Below are 24584 nucleotides of genomic sequence, written 5' to 3'. Positions count from 1 at the left end.
GGGCGAGTGACACCGATGGCCACTGTGCAAAGATTCCTCTCATTATTTCCCTGTTTGTTCCTAAATATCTCTCACTTGAGTGACTCACTGAGCGCAGCTGCCGGTCGAGGCCTGCCAGCGATGACTCAGACTCCTGCTCTTGGCTGGGACGCAGGCGATGGTGAGGACGCCGTCAGCCTGGGATCCCTCTCTCTGCCCGTGTAAACACGTGAGCTGAAGTGACACGTCAGCGCTTTACTTTTGACAAGGTTTCACATCTCTGACAAGGCTGAAGAGACAAGGGTCCTGCGGCCTGTCAGATAGAGTTCAAAGGTCGTGCAGCACGGCCTGCTGCTTGCTTCTTGTGGTAAAGAACATGTGCTCTGGTTTCCAGCCGTGGAACACGAGCGGCGAAGAGGCGTGGCCTGCGGCTGCTGCTAAGCACTGAACTCTCTCACCTGGCCTCTGGGTGTCTGTGAGGACCGGTGGTTTGCCTCCGCAGCACGAACCAGTGTGTGACCCTGAGGACCCCACTCCTCCTGGCGCTCCCTCCTTCGGATCAATCAATGAATGAGCTCGGATTCAAGTATCACAATTTATTACAAAAACTAGAACTTCTTTTTCATCTGTGGGTGCTGCCATGCTTGAAGCTTGTAACAAGACAGTAGAAAAGTCTCAGCCCAAAAATAGAAGGGGACACGCAAAGGTTCAACTGGCCGACGCAGCATTTACACGTTAAGACATGCTGTAACTGTACAGAGAACATTCCCACTGGTGCACAAACATCTGCAAACATGGGCCTCCGTCAGAGTGCTGCCACAAACATCTTTTTAAAAAAACCAAGGTCCAAGGACCCAAGGAGACACGGACCAACGTGCTGAGATTCCCAACAGCCCAAAGGCACTCAGGCTTCCATGTTGGCAACTGATAAATACACTCGTCGTTCTGTACAGAAGATCAGGTCAAGCAGGTGGCGCTGGAGAAGAGAGGATGAGAGAAACGGGGTGGTCTGGCCTCCTGAGGATCCGGTTCCTCCAGTCCACTGCTACACAGTGAGAAATCCTGGCAGTGGAGAGGTGGCGTGACATCTGCTTGCTAAACATGAGGCGGCATCTCCTGCCTCCAGCCTCAGAAAGACACCTCGGATCTCCTGATGCCTGATGTGCATTCAGGCGCCGCAGGACACTCGCCGCCACTTTCCCCGGGAAGATTCTCTTCTGTCAAAGGGTCCCGCCCATCAGTGGGAGCAGTGGCTGCCTGACGTGCCGAGTCCCGTCACCGGTGCAGCGCCGCGGCGGCCCAACAGTCCGTCCGCTTCTCCCACGTCAGTTGAGTTGGCGACAGGCTTCGAACGTCCACTTGGAGGCGCCGCCGTAAATGTCCAGGCTGGTCTCCATCCATGCGAAGACGTTGCCCACCTGAGCTTTGCTGCTGCAGGTGGCCAGGTTATAAATCTCTCCCACAGACAGTTTACGGTCCCAGATGTGGAAGTTGGCCAGGTCGCCGACGAAGGCCTGCGTGGCGTCGAAGCCTCCACCGTACGTGTCCTGTGGCAGAGAGCAGTGGATCTCATTAAAGCTTACAGCCTCTTATGTCAGGCCGAATCACCGCCTGCATTACGCTGGTGACGGATGAGAGCCAGGCGGGAAGACGCACGTCTCTCTCTCCCGGGTTCTTAATGAGACTGGAGTCGTAATAACCTCATTAGAGCTGGTACAGTCGTAGGCTCCTGCTCTTACTGTCTCGGCTTAGCTCCACTGCCCGAGGACCAGCTCACGGTCAACACCTCCTGCTCCTCAGCTGACCCTATCCTGGCACGGCTGTGAGGTCAGGGGTCACAGACACTCAAACCTTGCCTTCCATCTCAGCTCCATGTGTCCTGAGCAGCTACTGTTTCAGCTCAGCTGTTGGCCTCGGCCCTGCTCTCACTTCTGGTGACGCCTCTGGTTTCCGTGTCGTGCGTGTGTGTCGCGACTGACTCACCTGCTCTTGGCCCAGGATCAGCAGCCCTTGGGGTTTGATGGGGTGATATGGGGCCAGGTTCTCGCCGCTGCCCCTCTTGACGCCATCTTGGAAGGCTTCCCAGACGCCGTCGCGTGTGGTCCAGGTCACACAGATGTGGTGCCACTTCCCGTCGTTGATGAGGAATGGCAACTTGGCCACCTGCAGTTGACACACCAACTCGTGCTGAGTCATCACACAGACACTGGCCAACAAGCAGAGATCTAGGGAGCCAGTGGAGACGCCTAGGAAACCCACTTGGTCCCGGAGCTGATGGAGGTGGCTGGAGAAGCTGCAGAGAGAACGCTAAGCACTTGGAAAGACGGATCCTAGTTTGTAAACATGCTGGTCAAGGCTCATCGCTACGACCTCCAAGTTTCCCACAACATCTGGGTCCGTGTCTGAGCAGACAACAGGCTGTTTACTGCACAGAGCCGGCTCCTGCCTCCAGTGGAATCGAAGGATAATGAGATCCGTACCAGAAAAAAACTGGGGAGCCAAAAGGCAAAGCTCATAGTCCTCACAAAAACTATTCCGTCACAGACCACGCGACCGAGTGAGTTTCCTGCTGGCGCCTTGCTACAGCTTCTCCACGCCTCAGGTTTCCACAGGAGTCCACAACACACCTTGTCATTGATGAGCAGCTCCATGGGGTTGTTGCCCCACTCGATGAGGACCAGCTCGTTGGCCTGGCCGGGGACAGCGTAGGAGAAGGGCGTGCCCACTCCGGGCGAGGCGTTGGACTTGAGCCACATGCACACCGTGAGCGCGTACATCTCCGGCAGGCTCTTCTTCACCTTGGCGTACATGTAGTTGGTTCTCAACGGGAAGGTGAGCTGGAATTTGTCCAGCGGCCTGTTCTCCCTCTGACCTGCGCAAACACAGGCCTCGCCGTCAGCGTCTCTCCTCCATGTGTTTAAACACACAAGTATCAGTGCAGGCTCGCACGCCGCGGGGGATTTGTGCTGGAATTAGAGGTTACACAACAGATCCACAATCACGCTGCAGCAGATTGGATTTAATCTCACGGCCATAAGCGCCGCGGAGGAGCGCCGCGTCATCGAGCCCAGCGCTCGCTCCGCGCGTCTAGTGCCGCTGTAGGGTCACTCGGATGGCCGAGGCCAAATGAGGCTCTGATGCACGTGCGTGAGCCGGAGTTGACACCTGGGGAGTCCAGGCTCATTCTCACGGTCAAAACACACCTGTGCTCGCGAGGACCGTCCACATTACCTTTCTCCAGGTCGGTGATCCTCTGATGGAGCGAGGTGAGGGTGGACTCCACTCGCCCCCGTTGCTCCGTCTCGTTGCGGAGTCCGGGCTTCCCCTCCTCGATGCTGTTGACCCTGGACAGCACTTGCTTCTCCAAGTCGTCGATCTTACTCTGGAGCAGGTCTTTGAGGCTGTTTGCCTGCACCGAGTTGTTGCTTCTGCTGAACTGCTGTCGGTGAAGAGGAAGAACAAGGACGTCAACTTCCGTCACTCAATCATCGAAACCCGACATGATGTTTGACAAAGGAAAAATGTTCCCCCTGACCACCCCATTCTGTCCTCCCCAAAAGTCCCACATCAAAAACTGGGTCTTGATCGTGGGCTCGGTCAATTCATCATACAAGCGGATCAAAAGTGCGTGCGTGTGTGAGTGTGTGCGACTCGTTTGTAAATGATTATTCCTCTTTGAAAGGGACCTCTGTGATGCAGAGTCCCTGGAGGCGGTGCAGTATTTGAGACCGCAATTATTTCGAGGATGTTTGTATCTGCAGCGGTAATGAATCGCTTTCTAAGTGCGAGCAGCGGAAATGGCGCAAAACAAAGTGCAAGAGGAAAAGCCGCATTGTACCTCCAGGTTCTCCAGTCTCTGCTTCAGAGACTGCAAAGTCTGAGACAGTTGCGTCAAAGTGTCGGCGGGACCCCTGGACACGTCCCCCATGGTGTTTTTGGCCCCGGTTTCTTTCCGGCGCCCGCCGGGACGCGCGTCCCCGAACTCGCCGCCGCTCTGGCTCTCGCAGCGAGCCAACTTTGAGGTCAGTTCTCGGATGGTCTCCTTCTGGTTCATGATGGTCTCCTTCTGCTGCAGAACCGTCTCCCTCAGCTGCATGACGGTGGTCTTCAAGTCCTCCCCGGGAACGCTGTTCTGCAGCGTGGCCGCGCAAATGTCCACATCCTTTGGTACCGACGTGCAGATGAACTGCGTCTGTCCGCCCAACTCCTGAGCCCAACTCTGCGCAAACAAGCAGGAAACGAGAACAAGTCTCCGGCAGATCCCGAGCATGTTGGCGCCGCTTCGGACTCGGTTCGGGAGCGGATGTTGCTGTACTCGGCGCGTGCAGGCGCAGCTGCTTTTATACACGGAGCCCGGTTCTGCGCAGAGCTGCTCCACTGCATCACCACCGAAGGGGAGGGAACCGACGCGCTCTCTAATCGGCCCCACAGCCGCGTCACAGCCGCTTTGCTCGCAGGCTCCCACCTTTTCAATCTCCCACTGTCATCTCATCTGGAAAGCGTGGATTTGAAGGCTTTCGCACAAGTCTGCTTGGGGGAGGAGGCACCCGCCACTTGCAACTTTTCTTTATTTGTTTTCACTCGTTCATCAGTGACGCGCTCCAGCACCTTCAGATGAAACGATTCTGATGACGGGTTGATTTAAGCTTTTCATCTTCAATCTACGTGGGGGTGAGGGTTCACTTGTATTTCTCAGTGACGTCAGCGGCCATGATGGCAGATGTTTGCAGCTGATCAGATCAGTATTGTTCATAATGTATCAGAAAAGCTCCATCAGGCGAGCAAACATGGCGCGTGGCTCTGAGGGTCCCTCACGCGAGCACCAAATAAATGGGATAAACTTTGACTGGACGTCTCATTTGTGAGGTGGTTGACAGTGTTGGGCTTCTTCTGGTCTGGTTCGGTCAAGCAAAGCCTTCACTGAGAGGAACCGAAAGCGCCAACACAACGCGGCGCTGTCCGCGGTCCTGAAGTCGCGCTCCTCCAAACCGTTGTACTTTTCAGAGAAGGGACAGTTGGATCTCCGTCAATCAGACGCGAAGCATCGGAGCTGGCGGTGCTTTGAGAACCGACTGCCTCCGTGGGTGCAGCTCTCTCCGGTCAGTTAGCTTAAGGTGAACAATTCCCTGAGTTGATGCTGGTTTCTACTGGTTTGTGTTGATCGGACTTAGGGGTGCAGCCCCTCAGTTGGGGAGCAGCTGGTGGTTGGTTCAGCAGGCGGCCAACACACTCTGACCGAGGAACCCTTCATCAGCCTCCTCACAGCAGGACTGGGTCTTCAGTATCTACGATGAGAAGGGAACCAGACGGAGTCCCCACAGGACAGAGAACATCACAGTTTCAGTGGCCACTTGTCGACTGAAGAGCAGACAAACTCCACTTTTCACAGGGATGAAGGTTTCCTGCTCTGGGATCCGGAGCTGAGCAGCACTGAGCTCAGCTGGAGTGGGACGCTTCTCCTGAGGCTTGTTGTCTGTCTCCTGAAGGGCTTGAGGAGGGGACCCTGCAGTCTGGGCTGCTGGAGCATGTGACCCACTGCGGATTACGGAAGGACATGATGCAACGGATGTTGGAGCCGGAGGAGAGGTTTACCGGCGGGACGTCCCACGCTCATAAGTTGATGGATGTTTTTGCCGGCAGAGAAAAGCTTTAAGGTGTGAGTGGAAATCATTTACTTTGGGGCTTTGGAGGGGATTTGTGGTGATGCAACCGTCTGTGCCACTCTTGTTATCCAAGTCCTGCGGAAGACTGTGACACACTGAGGAGAACGGAGAGCTCAGGAGTTAAACCGCAGCGTGACACTATGACCAGCGCCTCTATCTGATCCGTTCTTCTGCTGAAGACCTGCGGCTGGATGGCTGTGCCTCATACTCAGAGGTGGTTGAATATTAATGTGTTGAAAAGAAACAGCAGTGTGTGACAACCTCAGCTCACAACAGTGTCAGGCTGCGTGCTTCACTGGGTCCGAGCGCCAGAGCCAGAGACGACGCCCCAAGTGTGTACTCCTTTGGTGGAAATCTTGGATTGGAAACCATCCTTTCTCTGACTCCTTGTTTGGGATGAAAGTGGATGAATTTGGGCTCTCAGAGCCTCCCACGCAGACAGAGCTCAGACTGCTCCAGCCAGAGAAAACCTTGAGCGTGGCTCCTCCTGCATCACCTCTCCTTCACCTACGACTCGCAGCTCTGCTCCTCACCGCCTACAAAAGCAGGAGGACTCTATGACCTGCTGTGCTTCAGCCCGCGCCGCTGTGCTTGTCTGCGGCAGTCAGCAGAAGAAACCAGTGTTCAACAGCTAACGTGTTGCTGAAATAGCCAGGTGCTGCACACGGCCCTGACAGGATGTGGGATATTAATCTAATGCCTTCTGAGCCACGTGTGCTAGCACCACCTTTTGGGCTCAGCCCCCTCCTCTTCAATAATGTATGGAGCCGCAGATCGATCCAACTCTCGCTTGCCTTGCACCCCGGGTAGCTGGGTGAGCCCATCAAGGGAATCCAAGTGTTTACATTTTCAGTTGACTCTGTGCCTGTTAGAGTCATCAGGCTGATGTCATTATGAAGTCTGGATGACACATCATGTTCATGAGGAGCAGATATGAATGTCTGGCCCTGGATGTGACCTGCTCTCAGTGTCAGGAGAAAGCTCATGATCCTCGACATGACCAGTGCTCTCATGTGTTCACTGCCAGAGTTGCATTCATAGTGATATCGGCGAATCAGAATCTTGAGAATAGTAGGGCTCGAGGACCAACCCAGAGACTGCGCTCGGAAAATCCTTCTTCACTGGAAGACCAGTCATTTTTCTGCCATCTGCTCGTGTGTCTCAGTGACGGCTGCCCATTCGAGGCAAAGATCCAGCCTTGGATCTTTGTTCCCTCCCTGTCTCCGACAGTTACAAACATGTATCAGTACAACAGGTCTGTAGGCCGTGCTGAGAGCTGGCACCGCAGCATCGCCATCACCTGATGCTTCCAGCCAGAGAAAACCTTGAAGCTCCTCGTGGCCTGCAGAAGCAGCGCGTCCTGCTCCTAATGCAGTTTCTCCACTGCCATCCACACAATGCATCCAAAGCTCCGGTGGGCCACTGGGACGGTCTGAGTGAGCTGTATTTGGCCCCCCGGCCACGAGTTTGACATGAGTGTTTCTTATACACACGTGTCTCTGGAGGCACTAAACGAGCACCAGCAGGAAAACACCTGCTTATGTTGCTACACCAACACATACAGGGTTGGCTGCCATGAATAAGTCAGTAGCTAAACAGCTCCGCATCTATGGAATATTAATACTGAAGAGGGTAGATGTGTCTTCCTTAAATCCCCGGCATCCACCCGCATCTTGTCAGCCAACATATGCAAACATCTGGGAGGGTTCCGGCTGGCCACGCTGACTTTTGTTGACTTGTGCGGCTCCAGCGGAGGCCAAGTTAATGCTGTGTGTTTATGATAGGTGTCGGCTGCAGGTGTGCGCAGCGCTGGCTCGGCTGTCAGGGAGGCGCTGGGAGCAGGAAGCGCTGTCAAGAGCTGCAGACTAATGAAGGAATCTTCTCCGGCTCAGCAGCAGCGTGAGTGACTTCGCCAGGCCTCAGTCTGCAGCAGGAGCAGAGCTCTGCTCCTCACCCTCAGACACGCAGGAAACATGCTGTAACAATTGCATGGAAGAAGGTCACCTCAGCGGATAACGGAATTAGCTTTGTTTCTCTCACAGAACCTTCACAGTGGTCCAGGTGAAAAACGAATAAAGCTGGAGCTGAATAACCAACAGTTTCTCTCCTGCACCGAGACGCTCAGTGAGGAGCGGAACACACTGCAGCAGGCGTGTCAGCAGACTCTAGGATCTCGTCCAGCCCCCTTCTATGGCCCATGCCTGCCTGTCACGGCGTCAGGGTCAGCTCAACCGAGCGCTACACCTGCCGATAAATGCACGAGAGAGTCTGGTGTGTGAGTCAGAAGTCGTGGCATGACTGGCGTGAATCCATCCGTCTGAACTGTGTCGAGTCCGGCATATGTGAGCCTCTCAGACTCCCAGCTGACTGGCGAGTGTCATGTGATGTACTGGACCGACACGGGAGCGAGCTTCTGCTGCAACAGGGTCAGGTCTGACACTGGCTCCTCCTTCAGTTCCAGCTACCAGGAACCTGGAGAAGCAACAGCTGAAACCAAACCTGATCCTGAGCAGGGAGGCGGAGCCTCTGCATGGACCCCGTGGCCTGGCAGGAACCGGCAGCCGGCGCCAACTCGGCACCTCACAGCTCTCAGGCTGTCCAACAGCGGGAGCAAACATCTCCGCTCTCATGCTGCTGCTTGTTTGTTCCAGCTTGTCCTGGTTCTGCTGCCCTCCCATTGTTTACTACGAAGTGGCTGCTTCCCTTTTATTGCTTCATTTTTCTCTGGTTAACGCCGCGGCCGTTGCCCTCGGAGGCGCTCCATATCCTGCGCGTACACTGCTGTGGAGCTCCTCTCAGGCGAGACTCACACAGCAGCATCAATAATACAACCAAAGAGCCCCACCACCAGTGGCATCTAAAAATAAAGCTCTTTTTTGCTTGAATATTTCATCTGGCCTTTAAATCTCTCTCTCTCCGACTGATTCCTCTTCTCTCTATTTATTGTCTTTAAATAGGTGATGAGCAGAGATGTCAACAGATGGGTCAGGGCGCCCACTTCCCCGGCTCCTTTTTGACAGCCTCTTAGAGGCGCTGCCGAGGAGCTGAAGCATCAGCCGTGAACCCGTCGCTGAGCGTGACGCTCTTCTGTTTGAGGCCTGTCCTATTTTGGTCTCCCAGCAGTCAGAAGTGGAAGCCACACCACCCGAGGGGAGAGATTTTTTTCAGTCCCTGTCCTCATCCATCATCTACCCCAGGGCTGTCCTCCACCTGCATGAGGAACCTGACTGTGGTCCTCCCCTTCAGCTCTGTCTCTCTCACTGTGTCTCGCCGTGTCTCCACATGTCCCTCTGAGAGACTCATTTGACCCCTGACCTCCTCAGCAGCTTGTTCTCTAACTCGTCATCACCTCCACTGTTGGGCAAAGCTTCTTTCTGGTGCCTGCACCTCCCTCACTTTTCCTTTCCACGGACCTGTACATCCTCCTCGACAACCATCTCACACTGTGAGGAAAACTGTGTGTGCTCCTCCACAGCAGTGAGTAAATGAGCAGGGTGGAAATGAAGGCTTGAAGCATCAGGAGGAATCACGTCTAATCGATGACCAGGAGTTTGGAATTCAGCATCATTGCCCTGGCAGGGTCCGCTGGGACCATCACTCAAATGTGGCGCTCTCTTCCTCCCGAGCAGATATGATGACCTGCTCGGCCACTCCAGCGCAGCGCTCTCTGAACCACCTGAGAGACGGACGGAGAGGAAGGTACAGAGAAGAGTCTTCACTTGGGGGCAGAGACGCCTGCTGACCTGCTCTGCAGCTCTCACCTGCTGCTTCCATGGAGTTTCATTAAAACACCTGAGAAGAGGATGGATGAGAACAAACACAGCGAGCTCAGGTGAGGCCGGCGAGCACAGATGTGGCCGGTGAGCTCAGGTGAGGCCGGCAAGCTCAGGTGAGGCCGCGAGCTCAGGTGAGGCCGGCGAGCACAGATGTGGCCCGGCAAGCTCAGGTGAGGCCGTGAGCTCAGGTGGGGCGGTGAGCTCAGGTGAGGCCGCAAGCTCAGGTGAGGCCGGCGAGCACAGATGTGGCCCGGCAAGCTCAGGTGAGGCCGTGAGCTCAGGTGGGGCGGTGAGCTCAGGTGAGGCCGGCGAGCACAGATGTGGCCCGGCAAGCTCAGGTGAGGCCGCGAGCTCAGGTGAGGCGGTGAGCTCAGGTGAGGTGGCGAGCTCAGGTGAGGTGTCCACCGACTTCAGAAAGGCTCCATCATCCAAGCTCCAGTTGGATTTGTTGCTCTCATTCCCAATCACTGGTGATTTCCACTGCCGTGCGGGAGCAAGAGCAGAGGCTTCCTTCCGTCCATTATTCATGCTGCTATCCACTTCAAACAGTCAACACTCTATTAATGATCATTGTTTCAGCCTCATACATCATTCCTGCTCACTGTCGCCTTGTTCTCAGGCAGCGAGGAATGAAGTGTGCAAATTGCTTCTGGCAGAGTAGATTAGGGATGGACCCCGCTGTTCCTGCTCACCGAGGCGGCATCCTGGGGGCAGCAGCTGAGCTCCAGAGGCCCGGGACTCCAAATCCTCTTGTTCTGTCTGACCCGCCCGTGGTTCGCTACATCTGTGCGTCTGGACCTGAGTGAAGAGGTTTGACCCCATCACTTGGTCCATCGTTCCATCCTCCCCAGACCCAGCTGACCTTAACCGCTGACCTTCACAGAGCAGTTGAGCTGATGTTTTGGTTTTCTAAATGCTGCATTCCCTCAACATTTGCTCCTACTTTTTATCATATTTTTAAAAGGGTTTTGATGAATTTGATAGCAACATATTCATTTATCGATTTGTGTGTTTCTTTATCCCAACACAAATTTCTCCGAGACCCAAGTGGGATGTGCCCCCAGCTCCTGCCTGTGGGCAGTCCTTTGACCTCCACTGTGTCCTGGATCTGAAAACACTGACGGTCACAGGCTTCTGTTGGAGCTAGTGATTCTCACGACCTTTAACCTTGTGCACCTCATTTCACCAAACGGAAACCTGCTCTTCGTTAGCAGGGCTTGTTAAGAGAGGAGCGCCACCTGTTTCCATGTCGACCTCTGGTGTCGGAAACCGCCATCATTCCTGGAAGAGTATTTCTCTCCCTTCTGTGAAATCAATCGCCAGACAAGATCAACCGGTCCGGACCCCACAGAACCGCGGAGCCAGGTCAGTCACACCACGGACTCCCACTTCACTGAGGAAACTTTCTAAAGCGCTGCTGCCATGGAAGGTCTCTAAATGAGAAGCGGAAGGCGTTTGTGAGTCATCACTGAGGGAGTAGGTGGAGATGAGCTTCCCCTTCAGCCTTCTGCTATCATCACTCCGCTGTAAATCTGCCTTTCTCTTCTCCACTGTAATAGAAGGATTTAATGGGTGAAGCCCTGAGAAACTTTCCTGATGGAACATGGGAGGTCTTCCAGAAGAGCTCTGTAGCGGGGAACCCTTCTTCTCCTCATCATCCACCAAGTCTTCCTGCTCTGATGATCACTGAGATCCTGGTCTCAAGTGAGGAGTAGGTGCAACGGCCAGCCGTGTCTTCACCCTCTGTCGGTCCCCACAAGGGTGAATAAACACGTGTGCACACCTCGCCATACTCGCTGTAGTGACCGACCCCTGTGTGCAGCCGAGACGTTGACCGGGTGAGAGACACCTGGGACTGGGACTCAGGCAGCATCACGGATCGATGAGGAGAATGGCAGTGACGGCCATCGACCCGCCGCAGTCAAAGGTGAGGTTTCAGTGGCGGGAGAGTGGCTCGCCACACTTCATTATCTGGCACCGCCCGGCCTCACGTCCGGATCCCCGTCCTGAATCACGTGACCTTTGCCCGACAGGAACTTCAGAGGAGGCACAGCTCTGCACCACGGACTTGAGGGTTTGAGGGATGTTTCTTCTCATGGCTGTATTTAATCTTGAAAAGCCTGCGTGAACGACACTCTCTCTCTGTGGGGAGTGTCCCGAAACCAGTTGACTCCTCATCACATCCACGACATTACAAAAGTGCTGATGAATCTTTGAAGACAGTGGTGGGAGGGCAGTGGTGGGAACACCACAGGCTGTGTCCCAGCACCCAGTGAGGCGAGAGGCCTGCGATTCGCTCACGTGTCAGCCATGTTCATTTTGAAGTAAACATGGATCTGGTGGTGGCGGTTTGATGGTGACACATTCAGATAGTAAACGGCGCCATCTGTGCTGGGGAGTGCTGACAACAGCAGCTGCTTTGCTGTGGTCTGGAGCGTCTCGACTGCTGCCATGTCAACGCGCCGCCCTGAGGTCCCCGACATGAAGCGAGCGCAGCAGCAAGCCTCTCTGACACACGGAGCCCTGCCACTTAGCGGTGATGATACCACGGTTCTTGAGTTTCCATCTCATTAGAGAGGAGCCATATGCTTGGAGGTCGCGGTGTCCGGCGCCGAGTCAGACACGCTGGGTCATGTTCCTGTGACCCGCCACATACAGAAACATATTGTGGCCGATAATGAGAGTGACCTTTAGCTCGGAGTCACGTCTGCCGAGCGTTTGGCGGTGATGCCCAGCAGGACCTCGCCCCTAGTGATGAAACCTACTGTAGCTTTCATTTCTTCACCGTGCATGAGGACTGTTGTTGACCTCTGCAGTGGTGAGACGTCACGAACCCTCACGACTAAAGCACTTAAGAACTTTGAAGCGTCACTCACCAGCAGGACCACTGCAAGGGACCGATGGTGAGGAAATGGTGTGAGTGACCTGATAAAGAGCTGCAGGCCAAAGGAACCTTCATGAACCTGTCACCATATCCACACTTGAAGACTGAAATGATCCAGAGTCAGGCGCATGTGGAGCTTGTTCAGAGAGTGGGTCCCAGGGCTTGAGGAACTGGGGAACCCAAGTGTCTCCAGAAGACCTCTTCACAGCAGAGATGAAAGCTGCAGGTGCTTCCATCACACACACACACACACACACACACACACACTCATGGTCCTGCGTCTGAGGCCCTGGACTGGGACACACAGACGCCCATTCAGATGGCGGAGTCGCCGCTCAATGCTGCTTCTGTGGAGCTGCAGCCAGCAGCACAGTGAGACACTCTCTCCTTCCTCCTGCCACACGCTGCACCTGCCTCCAAACAAAACGCTGGTTTGTTGCTTCAACGCCCATTCTTCACTGGATACCTCCTGGGCCAGAGCTCAGGTTTGCTCTGCTGGTTGTTCCCCTCAGTGTGTGTTCCTCTCCCATCTCACATTGTCTCACACACACACCAGTGCAGCAAAGGAGGAACGTGTTCTGCACGTGTGGCTTTGTTCAAGGGTCTCACCAGAAGCCGGCAGCAGACGCTCCAACTGCTGCACGACCCTTCAGGAGTGAAAGCTTCGCAATCATCCTTCATCAAGAGGACGCAGACATGTTGGGAGACCTGCTGGAGGAAACTCACTGATGCAGACAGAGAACAGAGGAGTCTACCAGCCCTGAGATGGTGAGCCATCAGGTGTGCCAGGAACTGTCGACACCGTCAGGAAAGCAGGTCAGCAAGGAGAGCGTCATCCTGATACTTTGGGATCCAACCACTGCAATGGAAGGAGGAAGCAGCTGAAGAGGGAGTGGCCTTCTTCAGCATGCATTCTGTCACATTCAGGCTCACGGTCCACACTTCCTGTTGTAGTTTGGCTTGTTTCCTCCTCCTTCAGAGAGGCATGCAGCGCCGGTCCAGCTCGCAGCTGTGACCTGACTCCACTCAATCTTGCTCCTGCAACATGTGTTTTGCTCTGTTGAGCTTCTGCTTCTGAATCGCGTCTCATGTTTCCACCGGTTTGTCCGAGGCTCTTGTCTCCTTGTTCAGTGGACGACACTCAGGCTCTTCCTGTCGCCTCAACAACACACTCACCTTCCTCTGTCTCCAGAAACGTATAGAGCCGCATCATTGTTCCTCTCTGCATCGATCACTCAGTCAGTCTGTAGTTTTGGGCCATCTGTGTCTTTTTGCAGAGAGAGTGGCCGTCTTGAAAACATGTCCTGGACCCAGCTGTGACTCTGGAGTCAGAACTCTCAGTTGTGACTCTGGGGTCTGAACACTCAGCAGTGACTCTGGAGTCTGAACACTCAGCTGTGACTCTGCGGTCTGAACACTCAGCTGTGACTCTGGGGTCTGAACACTCAGCTGTGACTGCGGTCTGAACACTCAGCTGTGACTCTGGAGTCTGAACACTCAGCTGTGACTCTGCGGTCTGAACACTCAGCAGTGACTCTGCAGTCTAAACACTAAGCTGTGACTCTGCTGTCTGAACACTCAGCTGTGACTCTGGGGTCTGATCACTCTGACCCAACATGGGCAGGAGCCACAGAGAGCTGATCCGACATGACACCGAGAGCAGGGTGAGCAAAACTTGATCCGGGTGGATCCATCAAGCGTGGACTAGATGTCCTGGATCCCGCCAAGCACTAGTGGGACACGCGCTCGCAGCCTCACTCCCACTGATGCTGCGGCCATGTGTTTCCAGCATCACATGCAGCAGCCTTCTGTTGTTTCCTGCCTTGTGTTTCCCAGATCTGCGAGAGACATGCGCAGTGAAGAACCACAGACCAGCGACAGGCTCACTCCCCCTTCACGCTGCTCCCCCTCCAGGTGTGTCCGTCCGAATTTCAGCCGCATTACGTTGCTCTCGCCTGCGCAGCTGTGTGTGTGGGCTCATCCTTGGAGATGCTAGTGGAAGCCTCTCCATCACCTTTTATATGAGCTTCACACTCTGCTGCGGGCGGAACAGCAGGCGTCAAACTTCTACCCAGTCAAATCTGACAACTTCAGAGGGCGCTGGTGAGTCAGCTCGACTTTTGACTCGCTTTATACTTTTGTAGTGTCTTTTTTTTTAGCGCAACAGATAGAAAGTCAGCGCAGAATCCTCCCACACCTCAAGTCATGTGTACAGTAGTGGCTGTCTGTTTACAGTCACGACTGACACGCAGCTCCTCTGATGAATAATGCAGTCTGCCTCACTGTTCCTCCAGAGCAGGTGGAGACCAGTCACTTCTGGTGCCGTTCAGACTCCTACACGGCTGGAGGAGCCGTGAGCATGGCCACCGTGGGTCACTCTGAAGGCCAGACGGGCTCCCACCAGTCCATCAGACGGACCAGTGATGCTCTGGTGTCTCTGTGCAGCCGGACGCGCCTCAGCATGTCACGCCCTCGTCTTCCTTCTGGCCTGATTTGTTTCCTTCCTGCCGTGGAAGGAGCAGCTGACAGATGAAGCAAGGTGTGTGCAGGCGTCTGCAGGTGTGTACAGGCATGTACATGTGTGTGCAGGGGTGTGCAGGCATGTGCAGGGGTGTGCAGGCATGTGCAGGTGTGTGCAGGCATGTACAGGTGTGTGCAGGGGTGTGCAGGCATGTACACACCTGCACACACCTGCTCACACATGTACACACCTGCACACACCTGCTCACACCACTGTGTGCAGTGGTGTGCAGGCATGTACAGGTGTGTGTAGGGGTGGGCAGGAGTGGGCAGGTGTGTGCAGTTGTGTGCAGGCATGTACAGGTGCGTGTAGGTGTGTGCAGGTGTGTGCAGGTGTGGACAGGTGTGTACAGGTGTGTGCAGGCATGTACCGGTGTGTGCAGGTGTGGGCAGGTGTGTGCAGTTGTGTGCAGGCATGTACAGGTGTGTGCATGTGTGAGCAGGTGTGTCCAGGCATGTACAGGTGTGTGCAGGTGTGTGCAGGCATGTACAGGTGTGTGCAGGTGTGTGCAGGTGTATGCAGGCATGTGCAGGTGTGTACAGGTGTGTACAGGTGTGTACAGATGTGTGCAGGTGTGAGTAGGTGTGTGCATGTGTGAGCAGGTGTGTGCAGGTGTGACCAGGTGTGTGCAGGTGTGTGCAGGCATGTACAGGTGTGTGCAGGTGTGTGCAGGCATGTACAGGTGTGTGCAGGTGTATGCAGGCATGTACAGGTGTGTGCAGGTGTGTGCAGGCATGTACAGGTGTGTGCAGGTGTATGCAGGCATGTGCAGGTGTGTACAGGTGTGTACAGATGTGTGCAGGTGTGTGCAGGTGTGAGTAGGTGTGTGCATGTGTGAGCAGGTGTGTGCAGGTGTGACCAGGTGTGTGCAGGTGTGTGCAGGCATGTACAGGTGTGTACAGGTGTGTGTGCAGGTGTATGCAGGCATGTGCAGGTGTGAGTAGGTGTGTGCATGTGTGAGCAGGTGTGTGCAGGTGTGACCAGGTGTGTGCAGATGTGTGCAGGTGTGGACAGGTGTGTGCAGGTGTGAGCAGGTGTGTGCAGGTGTGGACAGTTGTGTGCAGCCATGTGCAGGTGTGAGTAGGTGTGTGCATGTGTGAGCAGGTGTGTGCAGGTGTGACCAGGTGTGTGCAGGCATGTACAGGTGTGTGCAGGTGTGTGCAAGTGTATGCAGGCATGTGCAGGTGTGGACAGGTGTGTACAGGTGTGTGCAGGTGTGTGCAGGTGTGAGCAGGTGTGTGCAGGTGTGAGCAGGTGTGAGCAGGTGTGAGCAGGTGTGTGCAGGTGTGAGCAGGTGTGAGCAGGTGTGTGCAGGTGTGGACAGGCGTGTGCAGGTGTGAGCAGGTGTGAGCAGGTGTGGACAGTTGTGTGCAGGCATGAGCAGGTGTGGGCAGTCAACACGGGGGCTGGCAGCTCACATGTGGCCTCTGAGCTGGTCCAGCCAGAGCCGTCCTGTGGGCACGTGACGGTGAGGACAGGTGATCTATTCTCACTCCATATCTATTCTGAGAGTGAGGAGAGGTCAGATCAGTCAGAGCTGGCGAGTGCAGTGGGCCAGCAGCCCACTGAAGGTCTCCCTGTGAAGAATGTGGGAGTCAAACGTTGGGATCCAGGCATAGATGAAGCAACTTGACTCCTCGCCTCCATCGAGCTGAGAGAATCCACCAGTGGCTGAAGCTGGACACACTCACAGGCAGAGACGGGACCTCACACTGTCCAGTCACCTGGGGTCAGTCTGGTGTGGAGACTTGTCCTGGTCTGTGACTGAGAGCTGGCCGGCCACATCAGCCCCCTCCTGCCTCAGGATCTGCTCGGTTTGCTCTCCTTCTTACAGGAGCGTTTAAGAGTGTGATGACATTTAACACTTCTCTCAGAGGAATCCGCTCTCCTGAGTCACGCTGCCATCTGTGCCGTCATTTTCTCCTCGCCACTTCTTTCCTTCAAATTGATTTGGAGAGTCCAGAATGTGACAGCTGTGTGGCCCGAGACGAGCTCATCTGTCTCCTGAAGCGACGGCCATGTCCACCGATCATCGCCTGCTGGAGGGACATTCTGAAGATGGACTTTCTCTGCCTTTATTGTGCGTAAATCGTTACAAAGCAAAGCAGCTGACGCTCATCAGCGCAGACAATTCAATAAGAAGAAGCTGGTATTTTCCAGGAGAAGGTCAGAGGAACGAGGGGCCGCTGCCAAACCACCGCTAAGCTACTGGCTGAGCTTCCTCAATAACTCAGGGCCCCTGGGGAGAGGAGGAGCAGTGGAGGGGGGGACTGGAGAGAGGAGTCATCCCTGGACTGGTCGTGGCCACCTAGTTCACGTCTGGGGACGGGACACACAGATCCTTGTGAAAACCAGGTCACAGCAGAGGTGGAACATAGTAAACCAGGCTGCTGTGTTGCCAGGGAAACACTCCATTGTCCTCAGTCATGAGACTCACCACAAGACAGGTGCAGGATTCTGGTGGATGGTTTTAGAACGACACGTTAAAAGTGCTGACCGGGGACCGTGTTTCCCTGTCTCTGAAGTGTGGCCTTTCCTCATCTTCCTCTCCCTCCGCTCCCTTCTTTCCCTCCTCATCTTCTGCTCCCTTCCTCTCCCTCCTCTCCCTCCTCATCCTTCCTCATCCTTCCTCTCCCTCCTCATCCTTCCTCTCCCTCCTCTCCCTGCTCACCCTCCTCACCCTTCGTCACCCTCCTCATCCTTCCTCTCCCTCCTCACCCTTCCTCTCCCTCCTCATCCTTCCTCTCCCTCCTCACCCTTCCTCTCCCTCCTCACCCTTCCTCTCCCTCCTCATCCTTCCTCTCCCTCCTCATCCTTCCTCTCCCTCCTCATCCTTCCTCTCCCTCCTCATCCTTCCTCTCCCTCCTCACCCTTCCTCTCCCTCCTCACCCTTCCTCTCCCTCCTCATCCTTCCTCTCCCTCCTCACCCTTCCTCTCCCTCCTCATCCTTCCTCTCGCTCCTCATCCTTCCTCTCCCTCCTCATCCTTCCTCTCCCTCCTCATCCTTCCTCTCCCTCCTCACCCTTCCTCTCCCTCCTCATCCTTCCTCTCCCTCCTCACCCTTCTTCTCCCTCCTCATCCTTCCTCTCGCTCCTCATCCTTCCTCTCCCTCCTCATCCTTCCTTTCCCTCCTCATCCTTCCTCTCCCTCCTCACCCTTCATCTCCCTCCTCATCCTTCCTCTCCCTCCTCACCTTTCCTCTCCCTCCTCTCCCTTCGTCTCCCTTCCTCTCCCTGCTCACCCTCCTCACCCTTCGTCACCCTCCTCTCCCTTCCTCTCCCTCCTCTCCCTGCTCACCCTCCTCACCCTTCGTCACCCTCCTCTCCCTTCCTCTCCCTCCTCTCCCTTCTCACCCTCCCTATCTCTCCTCATCCTTCCTCTCCCTCCTCACCCTTCCTCTCCCTCCTCACCTTTCCTCTCCCTCCTCTCCCTTCCTCTCCCTGCTCACCCTCCTCACCCTCCCTATCACTCCTCATCCTTCCTCTCCCTCTTTTCCCTCCTCACCCTTCCTCTCCCTCCTCACCCTCCTCACCCTTCCTCTCCATCTTCACCCTCCTCACCCTGCTCACCCTTCCTCTCCGTCCTCACCCTCCTCACCCTTCCTCTCTCTCCTCACCCTCCTCATCCTTCCTCTCCCTCCTCACCCTCCTCTCCCTCCTCACCCTTCCTCTCCATCTTCACCCTCCTCACCCTGCTCACCCTTCCTCACCCTCCTCTCCCTTCCTCTCCCTCCTCTCCCTCCTCACCCTTCCTCTCCATCTTCACCCTCCTCACCCTGCTCACCCTTCCTCACCCTCCTCTCCCTTCCTCTCCCTCCTCTCCCTCCTCACCCACCTCACCTGAGCTCGTACAGTATTCGTCACAGTCCCATTCACACCAAGCCTTATGAAAATTCGAGGACACGGGGACCACCGGGGGGAACAGTGAAAACGACTAATTAGAAATGGATCCATAAAAGCACCGGCCGCGGCCAGTTGCCATGGTGACGGAGCTCCTGTGTGACACACAGGTCAGCTTTTCTTTAAACTGACAACAGAGAGGGGAGACGTTCATTCATCATGTGATGTTCTAATGACTCTCCGGTGCTGAGGCGTGGAGCGCCTCACATTAAAACCAGACCCACCAGACCCACCAGACCCACCAGACCCACCAGCGGAGCGTCGGGAAGCTACATGTACGGCTGTTGTTTCGTCCTGAATTCATCTCAGATCACTGGTCTGTGGCAGGTGGGTGAGAGTGACTCAACTTCCACTCACTTCAGCAGTGACTCACTGTGAGAACAGATTCATCAACGTGGTCAGGGGCCAGGTCCGGGTTAGCCTGCTCCAGGTCACCATGTCAGTGCTGCTGTTCTCCTGTGCGTACACAAACACGTCTCTTTCACGACCAACAGCGCCTCACAAAGGCCTGGCATGTGTACTGCTTTCTTTTGAGGGGACCGACTCACTGACCCCGTCACCTGCTTCTCCAGGAACAGCTGCTGGGTTTGTGGGTCACGTCCGGTCCAAACCAAGATGGAGTGTCCACAGGCTGGGCGTCACTGCCGCCTGTGTCTGGCCATGAATGGCTGATGCCGTTAGTGATAACCAGGTCGGGTGGAGCGTCTGTTGAAAGTGGGGTGACACACCATGTGTGACACTACAGCCCGAGGATGAAGGATGCACACTCAGCACTGACAAACACTGCGAGAGGAGGTGTCAGAGGAGCTGACCGCAGCACACTGCCAAACAGCGCCGGCCCCCGGCGAGTGCCTGGCTGTCACCCCGGGCCTGACTCAGCCAGCCGTCGGCCCTCGGTACCTGAACACGCCATGGCTCCAGGAGCGGCGCCGTGGCATGTTCAGGCAAGCCGACGCACTGCTGAGCAGATGGCGTCAACTCACAACACGAACACTATCGTGCCCTTGGAAGCCTCTCCCTCGCTGCCACTTTATTTCCTTCCAGGTTGTTTTCCTCTCGCTCTTTTTCATCCACCTATACTTTGCTGCTCGAGAGGGAAGCGTGGAGTCGGGGACAGTCAGACCCAAGCTGATGAAATTTAAGGAAGGTGAAAGAGATTTGCAACCTCAAGGCTTGCTCCTCCAGCTCACTGGTAATATTGAAGAAATAAACAGAAGAAATAAAAGAGTAGTTCTGCCTTGGTTCCCACTAAAGAACTGCCAGTGACAGTGTTGCAAAGCATCATGACAAGCCAAATAGTCACATGGTCTCTGAAGCTATCACAACTTGTTACGGACTGAGAAGGAAATATCTGCCAAGAGCTGGCCATTTCATCAGCCGACGGAAGGCTCAAGCGCTCAGGTGTTTTCTCAAATTTCCTGATGACTCCAGGTCAGGAAATGATCCAGCTGGATGAGCTCCGTCACAATTCAATTTCCTGTCCTCAGTCGTCTCAACAGTCGTTCAACTTAGAAGCAATAAAAGCAGAGTGCTGTGCATCAGGTGTTGACGGCATCATGAAGCTCCGTCCTTACAAGCGTGTCTCCTCACGCCATCATGGCAGGGGCGGACCTTTCAGCCGTCTGACCTCAGGTGTCCCACTGATAACTGGTTTCTTTAGATGCAGCAGGAGCAGCCGCGGCCGTCTCTTCTCTCACTGACGTTGGTCCATTCGTGTCACTCCGCGTGTCACCAGCAACACTGGAGTGTGTGGGTGTGTGTGTGTGTGTGTGTGTGTGTGTGTGTGTGTGTGTGAGACGCTTGCAGCGTCACAAGCTGAGGGGTGAAAACTCAGTGGCATTTACCGGCATTTCTGCTGAAGTTTGATTAGATTCCCGCAGCCATCGACGCCATTACCAACGGACTGAGGAGGAATGTGTGTTGAGTGCTCCCAGAGGACATCTGAAGTCACTTCTCCCCAGGACGTCCTCTGCTGGTCCCGTGAGGCTGCTCCCATCCTCAGCCCTGTTTATAAATAACAGCGGCTGCAGGCAGCCAGAAACACAAGACGAGCGTCGGGGCCAGGAAATGAGGCGATCACTCTCAGAAGGATAGACTTCGCTCTTGTTTTCTCGTCGATGATCACGCCGACATCGTTCTGTGACCTGCCGCCGTCACATGACCTTCAGGGCACGTCCGCCCGGCAGAGGTTGGAGCTCCCAAGCGATGGACCAGGATTCTTGTCTCCTGCTGACCCTGGTCTTCACAGGTGCCAGTGAAGAATCCTCTGTGCCCCATGTTGCTGCTGTTCCCCGACACAGCAGCCCCACCTGAACCCACCTGCCTGGGTTCCTCCCCCGAGTCCGGTTCGGCTCCCGCCTTGGCACCTGTGTACTGACCTCCCACCCACTCTCGTCCAATCAAAGGGCTCCAAACAGGTGCCGGCACAATCCCGTCACCCTCACCTGGGGCTGGGGTTTCAGGAGCGACGATCCTCGGTCGGCATGCTCCCTCGGCACAGAAGCAAGAGAAGCTAGCCGTAGCATTTCTGCCCTGATGTTCATCCTGTGTGAGAGCACATGACTGTTGCATCTTCAGCTCTCCAGGACAGGTGCGTGCGCCTGCAGGTGAGCCTGACATGTGACCTTTACTTGACCCTGCTCGCTCCCCTGCTAGGACTGAAGGGTAGGAATAATCCAGGAGGTTCTGCTGGCGCTCAGTTTTAACAAGCGCACGTCAGCAGGAGGACATGCAGACGTGTGCCAGGGCTGAACGATCAAAGAGGAAGTGAGAGAGCTGTGCTTCCCAATGAATCAGGAGGAGCTGAGTGTTTGTGACTCCTCTGTGTCAGGCATCTCTCAGCATGATGGCAGCAGCTGTCAAGAGAAACATCACGGACGCCGCCATCTGCCGTGGCACACAGACGGCCGTCCGTCGCGGCAGATCTCTGCAGGTGTTGCTGTGCTCTGGAGCAGCCGTTGAAAGTGGCTCACCGACCGTCAGCGGTCCGTGCTGCTAGCATAGACCACGTTCTGGTTCTCCTCTCTTGGCCTGGTCCCGGGACACTGGCTCGTGGCTCCGTGCATGAGTGGGATTCACCCAGGCCGGTGGGATTCAGCAGCTCCATGACTTGCCTGAACAAAACTCTCCAACGTGATGGAAGTAACTGTGTTGGATTCCCACACCCGACTGAGGGTGAGCTGGACCCACTTCCTGCTGATCAACTTCCTGTGGTCGGACTTGGGGGGGATGTTTGTGGCACCACATGACCAGGCGTCAACCTGTTCTCATGGCTCACCAGCGCCGCGGGACTCACTCACTGGGAAGGTTTGGTTGTGGATGGAGTCACGCAGCTCCACGATCCCGATCAAGCATTGACCGCTCTGCTCTTCTGTTTACATCATCACCCACCCACCCCCCCCCCCCACCCCCCACCCCCCACCCCCCACCCCCCTGGGCCTCCAGTCTGGACCTCCAGTCTGGACCCTGCTGACATGAAGACACGTGCAGGACCAACACTGGGCTCTGTTGTCAAGTTAAAGAGGAAACAAACTTCCACAGCTCTACTCTGTGTCTCTCATGATTGAAGGAAGTCGAACTGAGATCCCATCCCTTTGAGTTTGGAGCCATAACAGTGAAAGTTTTATGGACGGGATGATTCCCATCTCTGCTGATTCCACTGACTCCCGCCGCCCATGCTAACCTCTGCTCTGCGTCCGTACTTGCCATTCTGCTCGCGGCCTGCAGCCGCCCACCACGTCCTCGGGGTGCAGTCCGCCCACTAGTCTCAAGCAGTTCATCCTCCAGCTCTCAGAGCCGCTGGAGGCAACCTTTCCTGTTGCCTGGATGGGATCAAGTCAGCCTTCCAAGCTCACACTCGGTGGTGCCTCCTTCATGACCCGGATCTCACCGTTCAGCCCTGGAAAACAGCAGCCAATCCTGTGGAGAGGCGTGAGGCACAGCTCACACATGATCCGTGAGGAAAGTTGATCTTTGCCACTTTCTTTTCATCTTCATCAGGCTCATCTCCTGGTGAGTCGCCGGGTCTTTCTCCTCTTCCTTCTCCTCCTCCTCCACCTCCTTCTCCTCCCCCTTCTCCTCCTCCTCCTCCTCACGCTCCTCCATCTCCTCCTGCTAGTCCTCCATTTCCTCCTGCTTTTACGCCTCCTTTTCCTCATCCTTCTCCTCCTCCTCCTCTTGCTTCTCCTCCTCCTCCTCCTGCTTCTCCTCCTCTTCTTCCTTCTCCTCCTCCTCCTACTCTTCCTGCTTCTCCTCCTCCTCCACCTCCACCTCCTCCTTTTCCTCCTCCTTTTGATTCCTGCTTCTCCTCCTCCTCCTGCTTCTCCTCCTCCTCCTTTTCCTCCTCCTTCTCCTCCTCCTCCTCCTCCTCCCTCTGCTGTGGCAGGACAAATGCCTCCAGCACCGAGGAAAATGTGTGGTGCGTATGAGCCAAAAACAAATAAGACCGAGCAAACGGAACCTGCCCACCAAGAAAACAAGCAGCTCTAATTAATGAAATGCAATCTGTGCTGCTTTCTCAAGCAATATTGGAGGCCAGAACGAACAGATGATGCAGAGCCCCAGTGTATATGATGTGAGGCCCAGTACAGGCTGCAGCCACAGGGGGCGCTTGTCTTGTAGTGCCGAGTCCCACTCACCTGTGGATCGGTTTCAGGTGATGGTTCCCGTGATCACATGCTCCTGCATCACCGTCTGGTGTTGGGCTGCTCACCAGCGCCACCTGCTCCACAGACCAGTGATCTGAGGTGCAGTTGTTCTCCAGCCCATCCTTGGGATGCATTTCACAGGGAACTCTTTACATCAGAGGAGGACGGACTGCAGGAGTTCAGGTGTGCTTCCAGGTCCACGTCCTCTGATGACCTCTGCTTGGACAGCCGTCACTGAGGATAACACGCATGATATTAAAGAGCAGTCGACGCCGCTTCACCCTTGTGTTTGTAGTAATTAAAGTGGGCTTCTCGGTGACCCCGGAGGATCTTCAGAGGACGCAGCAGTCAGGCACAGTGAGGGAAGCCAATGAAGGCTTGTAATGAGCTGCTGGATCTGCACAAAGACAAACACGTCGGGGGCGGGAGGGCGGGGGTTTAGAGGCGCTTCCACAATTTACGCTGGGTTTATTTCTTACGGGGTTTTTTTTTCCTGTCCTGTGCTGACTCAGCATCTTCGGGAGGACTGAAGTGAATCCAACGGCTCTTCCTGAAGTGGCGCTAGAGATCAGCAGAATCCTGGTTCGGTGGAGGGGTTAAACTGATAATGTTTTAAGAGCAACGTTCTTGTCCGCCACTCTCACGTCTGCATTGTCTGGTTCGTTCTTTCTTTCCCGCCCAGCACTCTGCATCCAAGTGATTCAGCTGCTTCACATCTGCTCAGTTTGAATCGCGGCCTTGCCCCAGGTCCTCCTCATCGATCTCATCGATCCCATCCAGATGTGAAGAGCTGGTGGCGGTGAGTTCTGCTCCCGGCTCTGTCGGGCAGTGAGGTGGTGCCAAACACATCACCATGGCCTCGTCTTCATACGGAGTTTCAACTGGATCAAACACATCTCTGGACCAGCCCAGGGTGACCCAGTCTGCCGCGGCAACACACTGAACCCTGGGTAAAAATAAGCCCACCCCAGGCTCAGGACACAACCCAGCATTTTGTGCCACTCAATGTAATCCAGATTAAGGATTACTGATTGTCTTATTTAATTTCACAGATTTCAGATGGTCGTTTCCCCCGCTGGTTGACTCAGAACAGGTCTGATGCCACTGGCTCAACTGAAGTTAAAGCCCGTCATGGTCGTGTGAGTGAGTGTGTGTGAGTGTGTGTGTGTGTTCTCCGTGACAGAAGAAAGCCTCTGCGTGAAGATGGCGCAGCCCC

General features: G+C 55.2%; 1 protein-coding gene across 1 annotated transcript; it reads right to left on the bottom strand.

Moving 5' to 3' along the window:
• Nucleotides 1-552: 552 nt before the first annotated feature.
• nptx1l (neuronal pentraxin 1 like) lies at nt 553-23502 on the bottom strand. Its single transcript, XM_053852322.1, has 7 exons — nt 23360-23502; nt 22577-22640; nt 3818-4459; nt 3211-3418; nt 2607-2851; nt 1963-2142; nt 553-1526 (listed from the first exon to the last, which is right to left on the bottom strand). The coding sequence occupies exons 1-7, from the start codon at nt 23500-23502 to the stop codon at nt 1305-1307; spliced, it is 1704 nt and encodes a 567-aa protein (XP_053708297.1). The 3' UTR covers nt 553-1304.
• Between the last annotated feature and the right edge of the window lie 1082 nt (nt 23503-24584).

The sequence above is a fragment of the Synchiropus splendidus genome, chromosome 19, assembly GCF_027744825.2.
Source record: "Synchiropus splendidus isolate RoL2022-P1 chromosome 19, RoL_Sspl_1.0, whole genome shotgun sequence".
NCBI classification, from domain to species: Eukaryota; Metazoa; Chordata; class Actinopteri; order Syngnathiformes; family Callionymidae; genus Synchiropus; species Synchiropus splendidus.
Note: the sequence above shows the minus strand (reverse complement) of the source record. Positions and strands in the feature narration are given on the sequence as shown.